Source organism: Ambystoma mexicanum, chromosome 6q (assembly GCF_040938575.1).
Source record: "Ambystoma mexicanum isolate Mex_15411 chromosome 6q, UKY_AmexF1_1, whole genome shotgun sequence".
NCBI classification, from domain to species: Eukaryota; Metazoa; Chordata; class Amphibia; order Caudata; family Ambystomatidae; genus Ambystoma; species Ambystoma mexicanum.
In genome coordinates, this window is record NC_090937.1 from 121,007,471 (window position 1) to 121,020,637 (window position 13,167).

General features: G+C 45.3%; 1 protein-coding gene across 5 annotated transcripts in view; it reads right to left on the bottom strand.

Annotated features, from left to right (window-relative positions):
* The window catches only part of PDLIM5 (PDZ and LIM domain 5), a 755,773-nt gene that overhangs the window by 16,918 nt on the left and 725,688 nt on the right, over window positions 1-13,167 (bottom strand). For all 5 annotated transcript variants that reach the window (XM_069630553.1, XM_069630555.1, XM_069630557.1 and 2 more), the window contains one exon: window positions 8,777-8,892. In XM_069630553.1, coding sequence (XP_069486654.1) covers window positions 8,777-8,892 — 116 coding nt within the window. The remainder of the gene's footprint in view (window positions 1-8,776; window positions 8,893-13,167) is intronic.

Below are 13,167 nucleotides of genomic sequence, written 5' to 3' on the forward strand. Positions count from 1 at the left end.
TGGTTTTGAGCAAATGTTACAACACACAGAACTACGTAATGTGGATAGCAAGCAGAGGCACAGGAATTCTTATCATCATATTCTGTTATTCAAATGCAATTATCGTCCTTGCCCACAATTTGAGGCATGTTATCCTGGCCCTTGAATTACTTCATTAAAGTGGCACTTGAATTCCTTTTTGCATGTTTTCTGACACATTCGTTTTAGTTGCCATTATTTCATTTGGAAAAATGATATCCTGCCTGAATTTTTTGACAGCCACATCAGTGATAAGTGATATTTGCTTTTTTTTAATAAACATGTGTATTTTACACACTTCTGCACCGTCTCTAAGCAGTGTCGACAAATGAATAGCCACAACTAAACCTATTGTTCAACCGGACCATACAAAGCTTTTTTGTGCATACACATGTTTTCTCTGCACATGAGTAATTTTGCTAAGGAACTATGGCATATCTTGAAGTTTTGGACTGGTTTATTTATTTTAAATGTATAAAGCGCACAACGGCCCTGAGGCATCGTGGCGCTGTTACAGTACATTCACTTGGATACAGCTTAAAACATATTCTTCAGAACAATATTGAAGGGGTTCAACGATAATATGGTATGAATGTTCTGTGTTTACAGGGGAACATCATTAGGTACAGTCTAGTTGAATAACTTGGTTTTTAGAGCCTTTCTGAACGCCATGAGAGAGCTTTCCTTTCTTAGTGTGAGTGGCTGTGCGTTCTGAGCTTTTGGGGCTAGCACTTCGAAGCTGGTGCCGCCGGCTTTGGCTCTATTGAACGTGGGGACTGAGAGTAGGTGAGAGTATTAGTCTCGTTTTGGTCTGTGAGAGGGCACCTGATGAATTCATTCCACAAGGTAGGAGGGGGCAGATAGAGAGGCATCTGTGTTTGATGGCGAGAGCCTTAAACAATATGCGCTCTTTGATCGGGAGCCAGTGTGCATCTTTTCTAGCCTGAGAGATGTGCTCTCTCCTAGGGATAGTTCGGGTTGATGAGCTATCCTTATAACCACATAAAATATTTTTTTTAAGCCTAAATGTTGGAAAAAAGTGTTTCAAGATGCACCTTTTACACTGACTTTTAAAGAATTGCAGTGGTTGGGAAGGAGAAATTCCATGCCAAACTCTTTAGAGATGGTAGCTCACCAACTAGGCATGCTCTCAAAGTAGCTTACCTCGTAATTTAGTTGCGCACATGGAAAATAAGCTGTGCACGAAAGCTAAGCATTTCCGCACTAAGGGAAAAATAATTAGAGGGAACATTGGCCACCACTGCAAATTGTCTGAGAGCGTCTTTGTTACCATCCACTTGTCGCTCCATGACTGTTAGCTGGGACCATCCATCCGCTAGAAATTCTTGTAGCTTTCTCATTTGTAACCTGCAATGTTGCATCAGTGGGATGCACAATGACATGGTGCCCAGTAGTTGCATGAACGTTCTGACTGAGATTCTGGTGCCTGGGTAGAATTTCGTGATTAGACTAAGTATTGACGCTGCTCTCTCTACTGAGGGGCGTACCCAGCACTCAATGGTGTTGAACGTTGCCCCTAGTAACACTAGCGTGTTTGATGGCTTGAAGCAAGATTTGCTTAAATGTATTGTGAACCCGAGGACTGAGAGGGTGTTGGACACCTCTTGGATTGCCATTTCGCCGCCAGGTATCCTCTTTTCCTAAACGACGTGGCTACCTGGGCTAGACATTTGGTGAATGCCTAGCCCCGGTAGTGAGACATATTCTTACAGAATGCCCCAGGTTGATGAAATGGTACTGTAATTTGTATGACCTATTTGTGCATTGTCATTCCACTATAGCGTCTATTCATTTTTGGCATTTCTGTTTCAATTCTCCAATTAATTCATTGCATGTTGCACTTTATAAGATCTGGTCTGTGGCAGAAATGACAACACCACAAAGTAAGAACATCCAATTGTGACTATTTAAATACATTATTATGTGAATGACAATTGGTTTCTTTTTAATCATGACCAGGTTATGAGATATTCTGGAACAATGAATTTTATTAGGAATGAAAGATTTTATTATGCATTGTTTTGTTTTTAATATATATATTAATGAAATATGTATATAGGAATTTAACAAAATTAGTTAAACCGATACTGATGTATTTTGTATGTTGATTACTTGTGATGAATGTTTGAGTAATATGGACTTTGTTGTTGCATTGATGAGTGATTTGTTGATACAGTTGTTAAGGTTCTAAAACTAAAATACAACTATACTAATAAATAAATAAAATCTGGTGAATGTTTTCGGGGCTGAGCGAAGCCCAAACTAGAGGTCTCTGAATTGATAGTGATTCGTATCCACCCCAAATCTTAGAAACTTTCTGTGGCCCTTTCGAATGGGAATGTGAAATATGCATCTTTGAGATCCAGAGACGCTAGGAAGGCTTTTTCCCGTATTGATGTAATGACCTCTGTTAAGGTGACCATTTTGAACTTTCTTGAAGTGCCTGTTTAGACTTTTTAAGTCTATGATTGGTTGCCATGACTCATCCAGTTTTTGGACTACGAAGAACCTGGAGTAGATGCACTTGCCCCTTTGATGTTCTGTGACTTTTTCGATTGCATGTTTTATGAGCAGTTTCTCCACTCTGCTATCAAAATGTTTAAGTGTGGTTGGTGTTGAAATATTGGAGGCATCGGAAGGGGGATTCCGTGTAATTCAATTATGTGTCCTTTCTGTATGATGTCCAACACTGATCTGCCAATGCTGCAGATGGTACTGCAGTTCGACAGTGGGTGTCTGTGGTCGATGAAAGTCAGGCTTGTTTTTATTGCCAGCCCCTGGGGCGGATGTCATCTGAAGCCTTATTGCGGATCGTTTGTAGTCCTTTTGTTTGCATAGGTACGCTCTACGATATCACTTGTAGTAAGTTTGTGAATAAGAGGCTCCTCGTTGGTACACTTTTCCGCCTTTATTAGTCGCTGTGGAGCAACCCGAGACTTCCCAGAAGGAACGAAAAGTACATTTTATAGTCAGGGTGGTAAGCGACCTTGCTGTATTCTGTGTCTGTTTTTATTGCTTTAAGGGCGTCATATTTTTGGGACAAAAAGCTCCTCTCCCTCGAAGGGCATGTAGAGCACCTTTGATTGAACGTCCGCTCTGAAATCTGTGCACTTTAACCATACCGGTCTTCGCAGCATGACACCATTGCTGATCTATTTAAAGCCTGTTTCCGCTATGTCGACTGCGATGTTGATCGCATGATTAAAAGCATCTTTTTGTTGCAGGATGTCCAGGGTCTATTTACTTTTATATTCTGGAAAGTACTCTAACAGTGGGGACATCAGGTTCCACATCTCGCAGTCTTAGGTCGAGATTACTGCCAGTGAATTTGCCACTTTAAATGTTGTTGCTCCTGTGGCCAAAATGTTCTTGCCAAATGCGTCCAGTTTCCTGCTGTCATTGTCAGCTGGCACTTTGCATTTCTGACCCTGAGCGTTTGATTTTCTGCATGCCGCCGCTGACACTACTGAGTTGGGGGTTGGTTGAGACAAGGCATTCCGGGGACACCTCTGTTGCCTTAAATTGCTTTTCCAAGCTTAATTTCATGCTGGCTCTGAGAAGGGTTTTTTCATGAGCAACAGTCCTCCTTCCCATACATGGTCTAGAATGGGAGTGGACATTCCTGCCTTTCTGTGCGTGTGCATCAATTCAAAAAGGAAACAACCTTTCTCTGCTCAGAGGATACTAGGCCAAATTCCTCACATGCCTTTTGGACCATATTGTGGAACGCAGTTATGTCATCGGGTGGTGCAGACACGACGGTTCTTCTGAGACTTGGTTTAGAACCATGACTGCATAGAGAATGTTGCAGCATTGGGGAAGTTCCTCGTGTTCCGACAGGGCTGTTGGTTCTGTTTAGTCTGGTGTACCACATAGGTTTGATAGGAGGCTCTCTTTGTGGTGAGACTGTAGGCCTGGTAGGCGTATTGCTTTTAGGATCACCCACTTGCTCTCGTTGAGTTATTTTGCTAGGCCTGTGGGGCTCCCTCAGGGGCCTGGTGCCTCATTGGGTACCGGTGGCTGAACTGTGCCCACTGGTAGACTAGTATCCAGTTGCTGAAGCAGAGATTGGAGAGTAGACAAGACTTGTACTGAAAACAGACACTGCGAGTTGAGCAAAGGTATTGTTGGATGGGGGTGTGCCAAGGAGGGTGGGGGGGCCTCGGCAACGTAGGTTCCATTAACTCTTGCAGCCTTGGTCTCATGGGTGCCCCCCGTGTTGAATACTGGTCTTTCTCCAAGCACTGGGGTGAGTATCACTGCTCAAGATCCGAATCAATATGGTGTTCCAGTCCCTGATCTGGTAGAATCAACGAGATTGGGGATAGGGCTAGACCCTTGGGTGATATGGGCTGATCTGAAACTCCTTTGGGTGAGTGAGGTGGTGATGGTTCCCCACTTCCTGATATGATGGCCTGGTGTTCCATGGCATTGGGTGACTGCAAGGGTCTGAGACGCAGCTTAATAACTATACGGCCCTGTTGTACTGGTTTAGAGTCATCTATTGGCACTTATTCCTCTTCATCCGTTTCCCCCCAGATTTATGTTTGTGTTTAGTTTTTTTAAGTTTACTTCAGTTTTCCTTAGTCTTGAGATTTTCTGAGTGCCTGTGGACTCTCCAATTCCCCCTCCACCCCCCAGTTGACCCTGCCAAAAGAAATGGCGTTGATGACTTTCCGTGTACCTTCAATGTTGTCTTCAATGTAGTCTTGCTTTCCGTGGATGGCATCATCGTTGTTAACGTTGTCGCCACTGGCGACAACAAGGTCTTTATGGGTATGGTTGCCATCGACAGGCACGCAGATGTCATTGACCCGAAGGTTTTAGTTGTTTCCTGTCGACAAGGTCTACGACAATGCTTTTATGGCTGTCGATGATGATGGCGTCAACAAGGTTTTCGGCCTCGGAGGATCCATCGTCTGCTAAGTCGTCAAAGGATTTTTTCGTTTTTCCTTCCTTTTTTCTTTTAAAAGACGAATAAGACATTCTCTCTTCTGATCTAGTCCGCTTATGTGTTTTAGGCCTGTCTGTTCTGTCCTCCACCACACTACTAAGGGACTCAGCCTCTGAAGGGGGGTATCTTCCTTCATTAAGCTAAAGGGTCATTATTCTTTTTCTGTCTGAGGGTTTTTGTGCTAAAGGTGGAATACATTTCAGTCTTTCCGAAAGTGATTTGGATAGACACAATATATGCATTCAGAATGCCCGCCTCCCTCATACACATTCTTGACAGATGACTATGTTTTTCTCCCATAATTTTAAAAGAAAAAGCACTTATCTGCATAGATCTAAAGTATTTCTGGATTCTGGCATAAAGTTCCAAAGCTATTGAAAAGTATTTCTGGATTCTGGCCTTTTTTCTCCAGGCGAGAAAGCCTCGAGGACTTCTCAGCACGATGTGCGGTTAGGATCTGAAGATGACCTCCTGGTTGGGGCTAATCACTCGACATCCAATTGGCTGAGGCAGAATGGATCCAAATGGACATATGGGATACTAAAGTGAGCTTAAAAGTTCAATTATAAGCTATTATAAAAATGTACAAAGGATTCCCAGCCTGTCGGCAGAGAATATTCACAGCATGTGAATCCATGAAACATCCAATGCTGGAGAACTGTAGTTACTCTAGGATAAAGAAAATAATCTCAAAAAAGGACCTTAAGGGCTTCGACAACACTGCCCATAAGGAGCTGTGTGCTGCAATAGTAAAATTCAGATGCCTTTAAGAGTTATTGAGGAATAAAAGACTCAATAGGACAGGTAGAATACAAAGAATAGAGTTCCAAAAGAAAGAGCCATTAGAATGAATGAGTGGAAAAAGGCTCCACTCATTTAGGATTTCAGAAAAAGGTCCAGAAGTCCAGCAAACAGTGCTGGGGGTCTCACTAGTAGAGAGGATGAAGCAAAGAAATTAGAAATCTCCCCAACAGCTATCATGGCATTGGGCAGTGGTCTGGGGGTCAAGTGAGTTGAGATTGGATTGGCTTTTGGTTATATTAAGGCCTGCCGTCATCTTGGATTCCAGCGAGGCCCAGGACATGTCTGAAGCCTCATTCACTTCCCCTTGAAACCGTGCCTGCAATTACCTCCTTTAACTTGAGTCCCACTGCTCACTTTCAGCTTGTAAATAAACCCTGTGGTAAGCTTGTGAAGCTTTCCACTGTACTTTTAATTCCTTAGTAGTGGAGGATTTGCAACTTTATAAGCTCAGCGATAGCTAGCTGGAGAATAGTATTTGTTTATTTTCTCCCTTGTGAAGACAACACAAGTCAATTTCCCATTGTTTGCACACACCTTTGTATCTGTGGGAGTTCTACAGTTTGCGAGAGTATGACCCATAATCAAAAATAATTCCCTCTGTATTGTTGTTGAAAAAAGAAATATCCTGCTTGCTGAGGAATTTCAAATTTCACAAATGTGTTTCCTTCTCAGCAAGGCTTTACTTCCTGCAGTGATTACTTGAGTCTGGTTGGAGAGAGCATCAGAGTGTGTCCATCATTTAGGTGCATTTGCTTTTAACTGAGGGGCTTCTGGAAGGTTTGGGAAGCCTGCCTGTGACAGTCCGCTGCATATAGGCAGCGGAATTTGTCACATAAGGTATCTGTGTGTAAAGAGGACTTGGCCTTTATTTATTTAGGCTGCACATTCAATAAGATGATAGATTCAGAGCGCAAGATCCAAGAAGAGACAGTCAGAGGTGGGAGCAGAACATTCAAATTCCTGTGAGAAAAGCAAGATCTTGAGGGAACATCAGAAGCACATGTACTTGTTTTCGTGCCAAAGGTGGGAAGGAAGTTTTTCCAACGGATGGGGTCTTGAACAGCGAAACAGTAGCCGCTCTAACATTGCTTGGAGAATATGGGTGCTCGTAGAAGGGAATAAGCAAACCACAAATGTGTACAATGAGGTGGTTCAAAACAGGAACTAACTTACTGTGGGAGCCAAGGGATCCCAGGAAAGCACACAACCCAGGAAAGCATGTTTGGGGCTAAACCCACCCAAGCCTCTCCCGAGACTCGCCAAGTGTCAGGCAGAGGGAAATGAGAGTGACAAACGGCCCCTCCTCCAACTTGTCACAGCCTTTGCTGGGTTGATAGAAAGATCATTTAATTGTATATATTGTTCTATATGCACTTAGCAGACGCTGCAAACCTACTTCTGTGCTGTCCAAGAGGATGATATCCTCCGCATATGCCAGCCATTTAATTGGATTACGCCTGAGTTTTGGACTAGCTAAGGCAGCGGATATAATCTCCCTCCCCATGTCAGCCATATAATGATTAAATAAAGAAAGTGCCACCATACAACCCTGCCCGACTCCCCTCTCAACTCTTACATCGAGAGTGAGCCTTCGGCATCCAATCTAATTCTTACCGTGTTGTTCTCATGTAACGTGGCTAACATGGACAGAAGAGATTTAGGAATTCCCTAGCTTTCTAATTATGCCATAGTTGATCCCTGTTGACCAGGTCAAAAGCACTTGATAGATCTAGCTATGCCCCGAAAAAGTACTCTTCTCCTGTTTACTCACAAATTATCACTAAAGGTCGGCGAGATTAGACCATTTAGTGTTGTCGAGAGGCCTTTACGAAAGCCTGTTTGCTGTTATGCTAAGAATTTACTTCGCGTAGCCCAATTTTCCAAATCATTTGGCAAAAGTTTTGCAAAATGTTTTCTCTCGACATCCAAAAGGGTGATCGGTCGGTAACTTGTAGGTACCGTTCGATGACCCCTCTCATAAATCGCAATAATTATTAAGGTTTTCCAAGAGGAAGAATATACTATGTCTACAAAATGTCTCTAAATAAGGGACAGTATCTCTCCAGGACTGAAATCCCTGCACTGGCTCCCAGTGGCTGCGAGGATTAAGTTAAAAACCCTCTGCATTGTCCACAAGGCCTTCTGGGGCCTGGGGCCAAAATACCTTTAAATCTCTCTTCCTAAATATCTTCCTTCTCGACCTCTTCGCTCATCCGCCTCCAACTCCCTCAGTGTCAGCCGCTTCTCCAAGCAACGAGTTGGGGGTAGATCTCTCGCCGCGGCAGGGGGCTCCCTCTGGAACAGCCTTCCTGCCTCCCTGAAACTTGAGGAGAACCATCTCAGGTTCTGGAAGCACCTCAAAACCTTCCTCTTTGCTTCTGCTTTCTCTCCCCTGCTAAATTCCTGACTGAATCTGCACTGGACCACTCTCACTGATCTGGGTCCCTGGCCCAGCCACTTGCCCCCTTGCACTGCCTCCCTGGCAACCCCTGCACTGCGGGACTGTCTCTGTATCCCTACAGCCCCCTTCCCAGCATTTGCCTGCATTTACATTGCACTTGCCACCAGTTGGCTCTTTATTATTTATCTTGTTATTCTACTACCCCTGTACTGCACTTTACCCACTCCCTTTCTCCTTGCACTTTCCCTTCCCCTCTTCCCATGCACTTGCGCCATCTGAATGACACCTGGCCTAGTAAGATTGTTGTCTGTCTTCCCTTTATCCCCCCTCCCTGCCTTGTCGCGCCTTGAAACACTTGTGTATAGGCGTGTTACAAATGCCATATCATATCATATAACTGTGCAACAGCCATGACAGGAGATCTGTATTACCCTTCAAAACCTGAAAGGTCAAGCCATTTGGACCAGCCGCTCGGGAGATGATGTCTTGTTTATTAGTTCTACTATATCACTCTGCCTAAAATCTAAACATCAAGAAATGTCTTCTGGTACAACAAAGCGAATACAGATATTACTTACAGCGCACACAAAACAGGTGTCATGCCAGGTGCTGCCCAGAGCTTGTAGAAATCTATCCCCAGCTTCTATGGGAAATTCACATCCACGGCACATGGTTCCGAACAGAGAATAGTAATCTATTTTGGGCGGAAAAAAAAAAAGATAGTTAGGACTATAATATTCTTTTCCAAATTGTTTGCAAATGTGGCATAATTACATCTATCCCCGACACCACAACCCCATTGTTTAAATAATTCAATTGGTTCAAAATGGGAGGTTTAAAAACTAGCCCACAACAAGTTTCTAATTCCATTGTTACAGAAGCAGAAGTCTTCCCTTCAATTATGGAACTGGCTTTACTCGAATTTGCCAGTGTGTTGCTCTATATTTCTCCTCTTTCCCCTATTATTTCTTCATTCGGAATATGTGACGTATACAAAAACGCAAGCATTGTACAGTGTAGCGCTGTCGGGTCTCCCTCTATAGGCAGCCCAGGTACCAGTGGTCTTCATCTTTAACCAGGACCATTGTGTCCACCTAGCTCGGCTCTGCAGGTGATCTTCGGACACCAACAGAAGACAGTGCACACTCTTGATTCAATGGAAAAACAGGAAATTAGTCCTGAGGAAAACTAGCCCCATCCAGGCCATTAGTTGAAACTAGGAACTTTAGTGCTCAAGATTATAATGGATGGAAGACAATAATTAGAATTGTATATTGTCTCACCCAGTAGACTGCAAATTATTTGATTTCTGATTGTTGTTCTCCTTTTTGTTTTCAAGGAGGTTTGCCAATGTGTGATCATGGTTGACAACAGCATGCATTTGGTCTTTGTGGTTGATAAGGAATCTGCGACACCATGCTAGACTGTGATTCAAGAGGAGGGTATCTGTTTCAGAACCCAATTGAACAGTATAGGAAGCTTGTTTTATAATTTCATTGTACATTTTTCTTCTTTTGCCCTCTGTTCTTACACATTTTCACATTCTTTCGCACATGCTATTTTCTCTTACTTTATTGTGTTTTGATCCTTTATGATTCATTGGATAGGTGCAGAAGAGAGGGCCTGGGACCCAGTGCAGACAACGATACCCCGCACAGGAATAGGGGAAAGTAAAAAGTGTGTTGATGTGAAGAACATCCATAGTAGTGGCAGGAGAGTGAGCCTGAGAATGGACTGTAGACAGAGTGAGGAGAGATACCATTGTAATCAAACAAGTGAAGGGGGTCTCAGACCCGTGGAGATTATACATACCCAAATTATGACGGGGGGGGGGCACGATCCCTACAGAAACCAGTGACAAACACATACCCTGGCAGGGGAGTAAACCGGGGCTGTGGAACATAGAGAGATGGGAGCAAAGTAACAGAGTGAACACGTGAAAGCGATTGGGAACCCAGACTGGGGAAGTGTTGTCCATACGATACTGCAGAAAAGGAGGCGTATGACCCCCACAGAGACCAGTAACCGAGCTGAGCCAGGATTAGGCCTCCTACCACCTGTCAATCACTGGTAAGCTTCTGGTTTTGGTGCTTTTTCCTATATAAGGAGGCCTCCCCGCCTCGGCCCCCAAGGCTCCCTTCTATATACTCGGTCTCACCTAGGCGTACTCAGCACCGGGCTTCCTCGGCTAAGGATGTATGAGGACAAGGACACTGCCTGTTTGTGCCTGGCAGGACTCAGGGTCAACCACGCTGCCCCTCAAATCCTCCAATAGACGTCACAATGTGTCTCTTCTGTCCGCAACCTATTCCCTCAATCTACAAGGCCTGTGCTCCAATGGGCACTAGGCAGCCAGTAGTGGCAACCATATCCAACCCACATCACTGTACCGCATCTCCCACACCACCACCCTCACATCATGCGCTCCCGGCCCATCATCGTGGTAAACGCCGGGTCGGCCGCAGCCCATACCACCGACATCACAGATCTAATGAGTAACCTTGGTGTGATCATCACAGAAACATGGCTTACCCCCTCCTCCCAGCACCACCTCAACGTTCTCCTACCACCCAGATAGTGTTCAACATACTGACCAGCAAGGAAAGACAGGTGATGGGGTCGCTGCCATCCATAAGTCAGACTGGCCCTGCACGGTCCTGCCATCCACACCATCTGTTTAATTTGAATCCCTGTCATGCAGATTCCCCATGTCCCACAAGGACTCAGAGGACCTCACCAACCTCATCTCCTCAGCATCAATCGCACATGCTAGCAACATCCTCCTTAGGGACTTCAACATCCCAGAGACACCACCCTCTAAACACCTATGCCACCCACTCTACGTACTAGCTACTCATGCAACCTCCAACAAATCATCCTCTCTCCAACCCACACAGGAGGGTACATGTTCAACCTTGTGTTTACCCCTGTGGCTCTCCTCTCTTGTGCTGACCCCATCCCACACAATTGGTCAGAACTCCTGGCCATCCCTCCATCACTGCAACACTACGAACAGCCCCATAAGGGACAGGCTAAACGCCCTGCGATCACCCGCTGCGCCTTGAAACACTTACCTGTGGATCTCCTTGAGCCAGCTCTGGCCAGCGTCCTCTCCACCAGACATGCTTCGGACCTCCTTGAAGCCTACTCTTTTGCAGTCACTAACCTGGTTATCACCCATGCCCCACTAAAAACCACATGGTCAAGGCCAGAGCATCTGCCCCCTGGTACACTCCTGACCTCGGGCCAACAAAAGGGCAATCAGGCTGTTGGCAAAACAGTGGCATAAACACTGACATCCAGAGGAGCGCTCCTCATTCAAAACCCTGCAAACCTTGCGCAAAAAGCAGATAACTGACGCAAAATGTGCTTATTATGCCACCACAATTGAGGGTTCCCCCAACAGGAGTAGAACCCTCTTTGACATCGGAGGAGAAATGCGATAGCGTTAACAGCTTCTTGCTTGACAAAACTGCCAAACTCAGGAATTTTATCGACTCCACAATGGCCTCCAAGGAGCCAATGCTCACCCTGCACTGGGAACTTTCCCCCTTGGTCAGACTTTACCCCTCTCACCATTAAGGACATCGCCGACACCCTCGTGTCCCTCAAACCCACAGCCTACTAGGACTATCTGCTGCCAGCCTCCATTATCAAACAGCTCCAAGGTTGTGCCCTCAACACCCTCCTTTATATCATCAATGCATCTCTTGTTGAAAGCTCCTTCCCTGATTCTCTAAAAACAGGGCTGATTCGCCCCCTCTTGAAAATGCACTCACTTGATCCGGACAACCTAGCAAACTAGAGACCCATCATGAGCATCTCTTTAATTGGTGAAACTCATTAAAAAAAAATCAAAAAGCTGTAGATAATCAATTGCTGGACAAAATCGACCAACTCCGCATCCTGCATGACTATCGATCAGGGTTCAGCCCCAAATGTAGCATAAAAACTGCCACAGTTCAGGTGACTCCTGCCTCCTCGACCTTTCAGCAGCGTTCGACATGGCTGACCATCCCACGCTCATCTTGATCCTCGCCACGAGAATGGGCCACACAGGAAAAGTACTTGACTGGTTCTCCTCATACCTCGCCAACAAATTTCAAGCCGTCCAAATGGGGCAGTTCAGGTGTAAACACTTACCATTACCTTGCGGCATACCACTGAGCTCCATTCTCTCACCCATCATCTTCAACCTTTATATGGAACCCCTCGGAAACCTCTTAAATGACCCCTGCAGTTCCATCCACTAGTACGTTGATGACATGCAGCTGTACCTTAAGGTTACTGGCCTTCAAGACTTCTCTTGTTTCCGCTGCTGCTTGGACACCATCCAGACCAGGATGTCATCCGTCTACCTAAAACTCAACCTCACCAAAACTTGTCCTCATCACCCCCCTTTCCCTCCAAACAGATTGTCCAAAACTGGTGCAACATCATGAGCCTAGATGGATTCACCCCCAAGCTGGCTTCATTGTTGATAGTGGTCTCTCACTCCAAAAACATGTAGCCAAGAAAGCCCAAACCGCCTGGCTCTCAGACCCTTCATCCCCCCGCTAACTTCTGTACAGCAGTCCAGGCACTGGTCATTGAGGGGGGTAACTCCCTCCTCGCTGGGCTCCGAGTCACGTACCAGGCTCCCCTTTCGACTACATCACCCCCATCCTAAGTGATCACTACTGGCTCCCCGTCCATGCAAGGATTCTCTTTAAAACCACGTTCATCACATACAAAGTGGTCTCTAACGGAACCCCATCTTATCCGGCAGCCACACTCTGTATCTCAGTAGGTTCCCGTGCCTCCCGTAGCTCGGCCATCAAAAGTTTAGAGTCCATGCTTTACCCGTAAGGAAAGGACTAGAAAGTGGTTCTTTTCCTGCTATGCCCCATCCCCCTTGAACTCACTCCCCCTGGAGACTCGTACTGCCCCTTCCATCAATCAGGTTAGCTAAATCGATTAGACGTGGCTG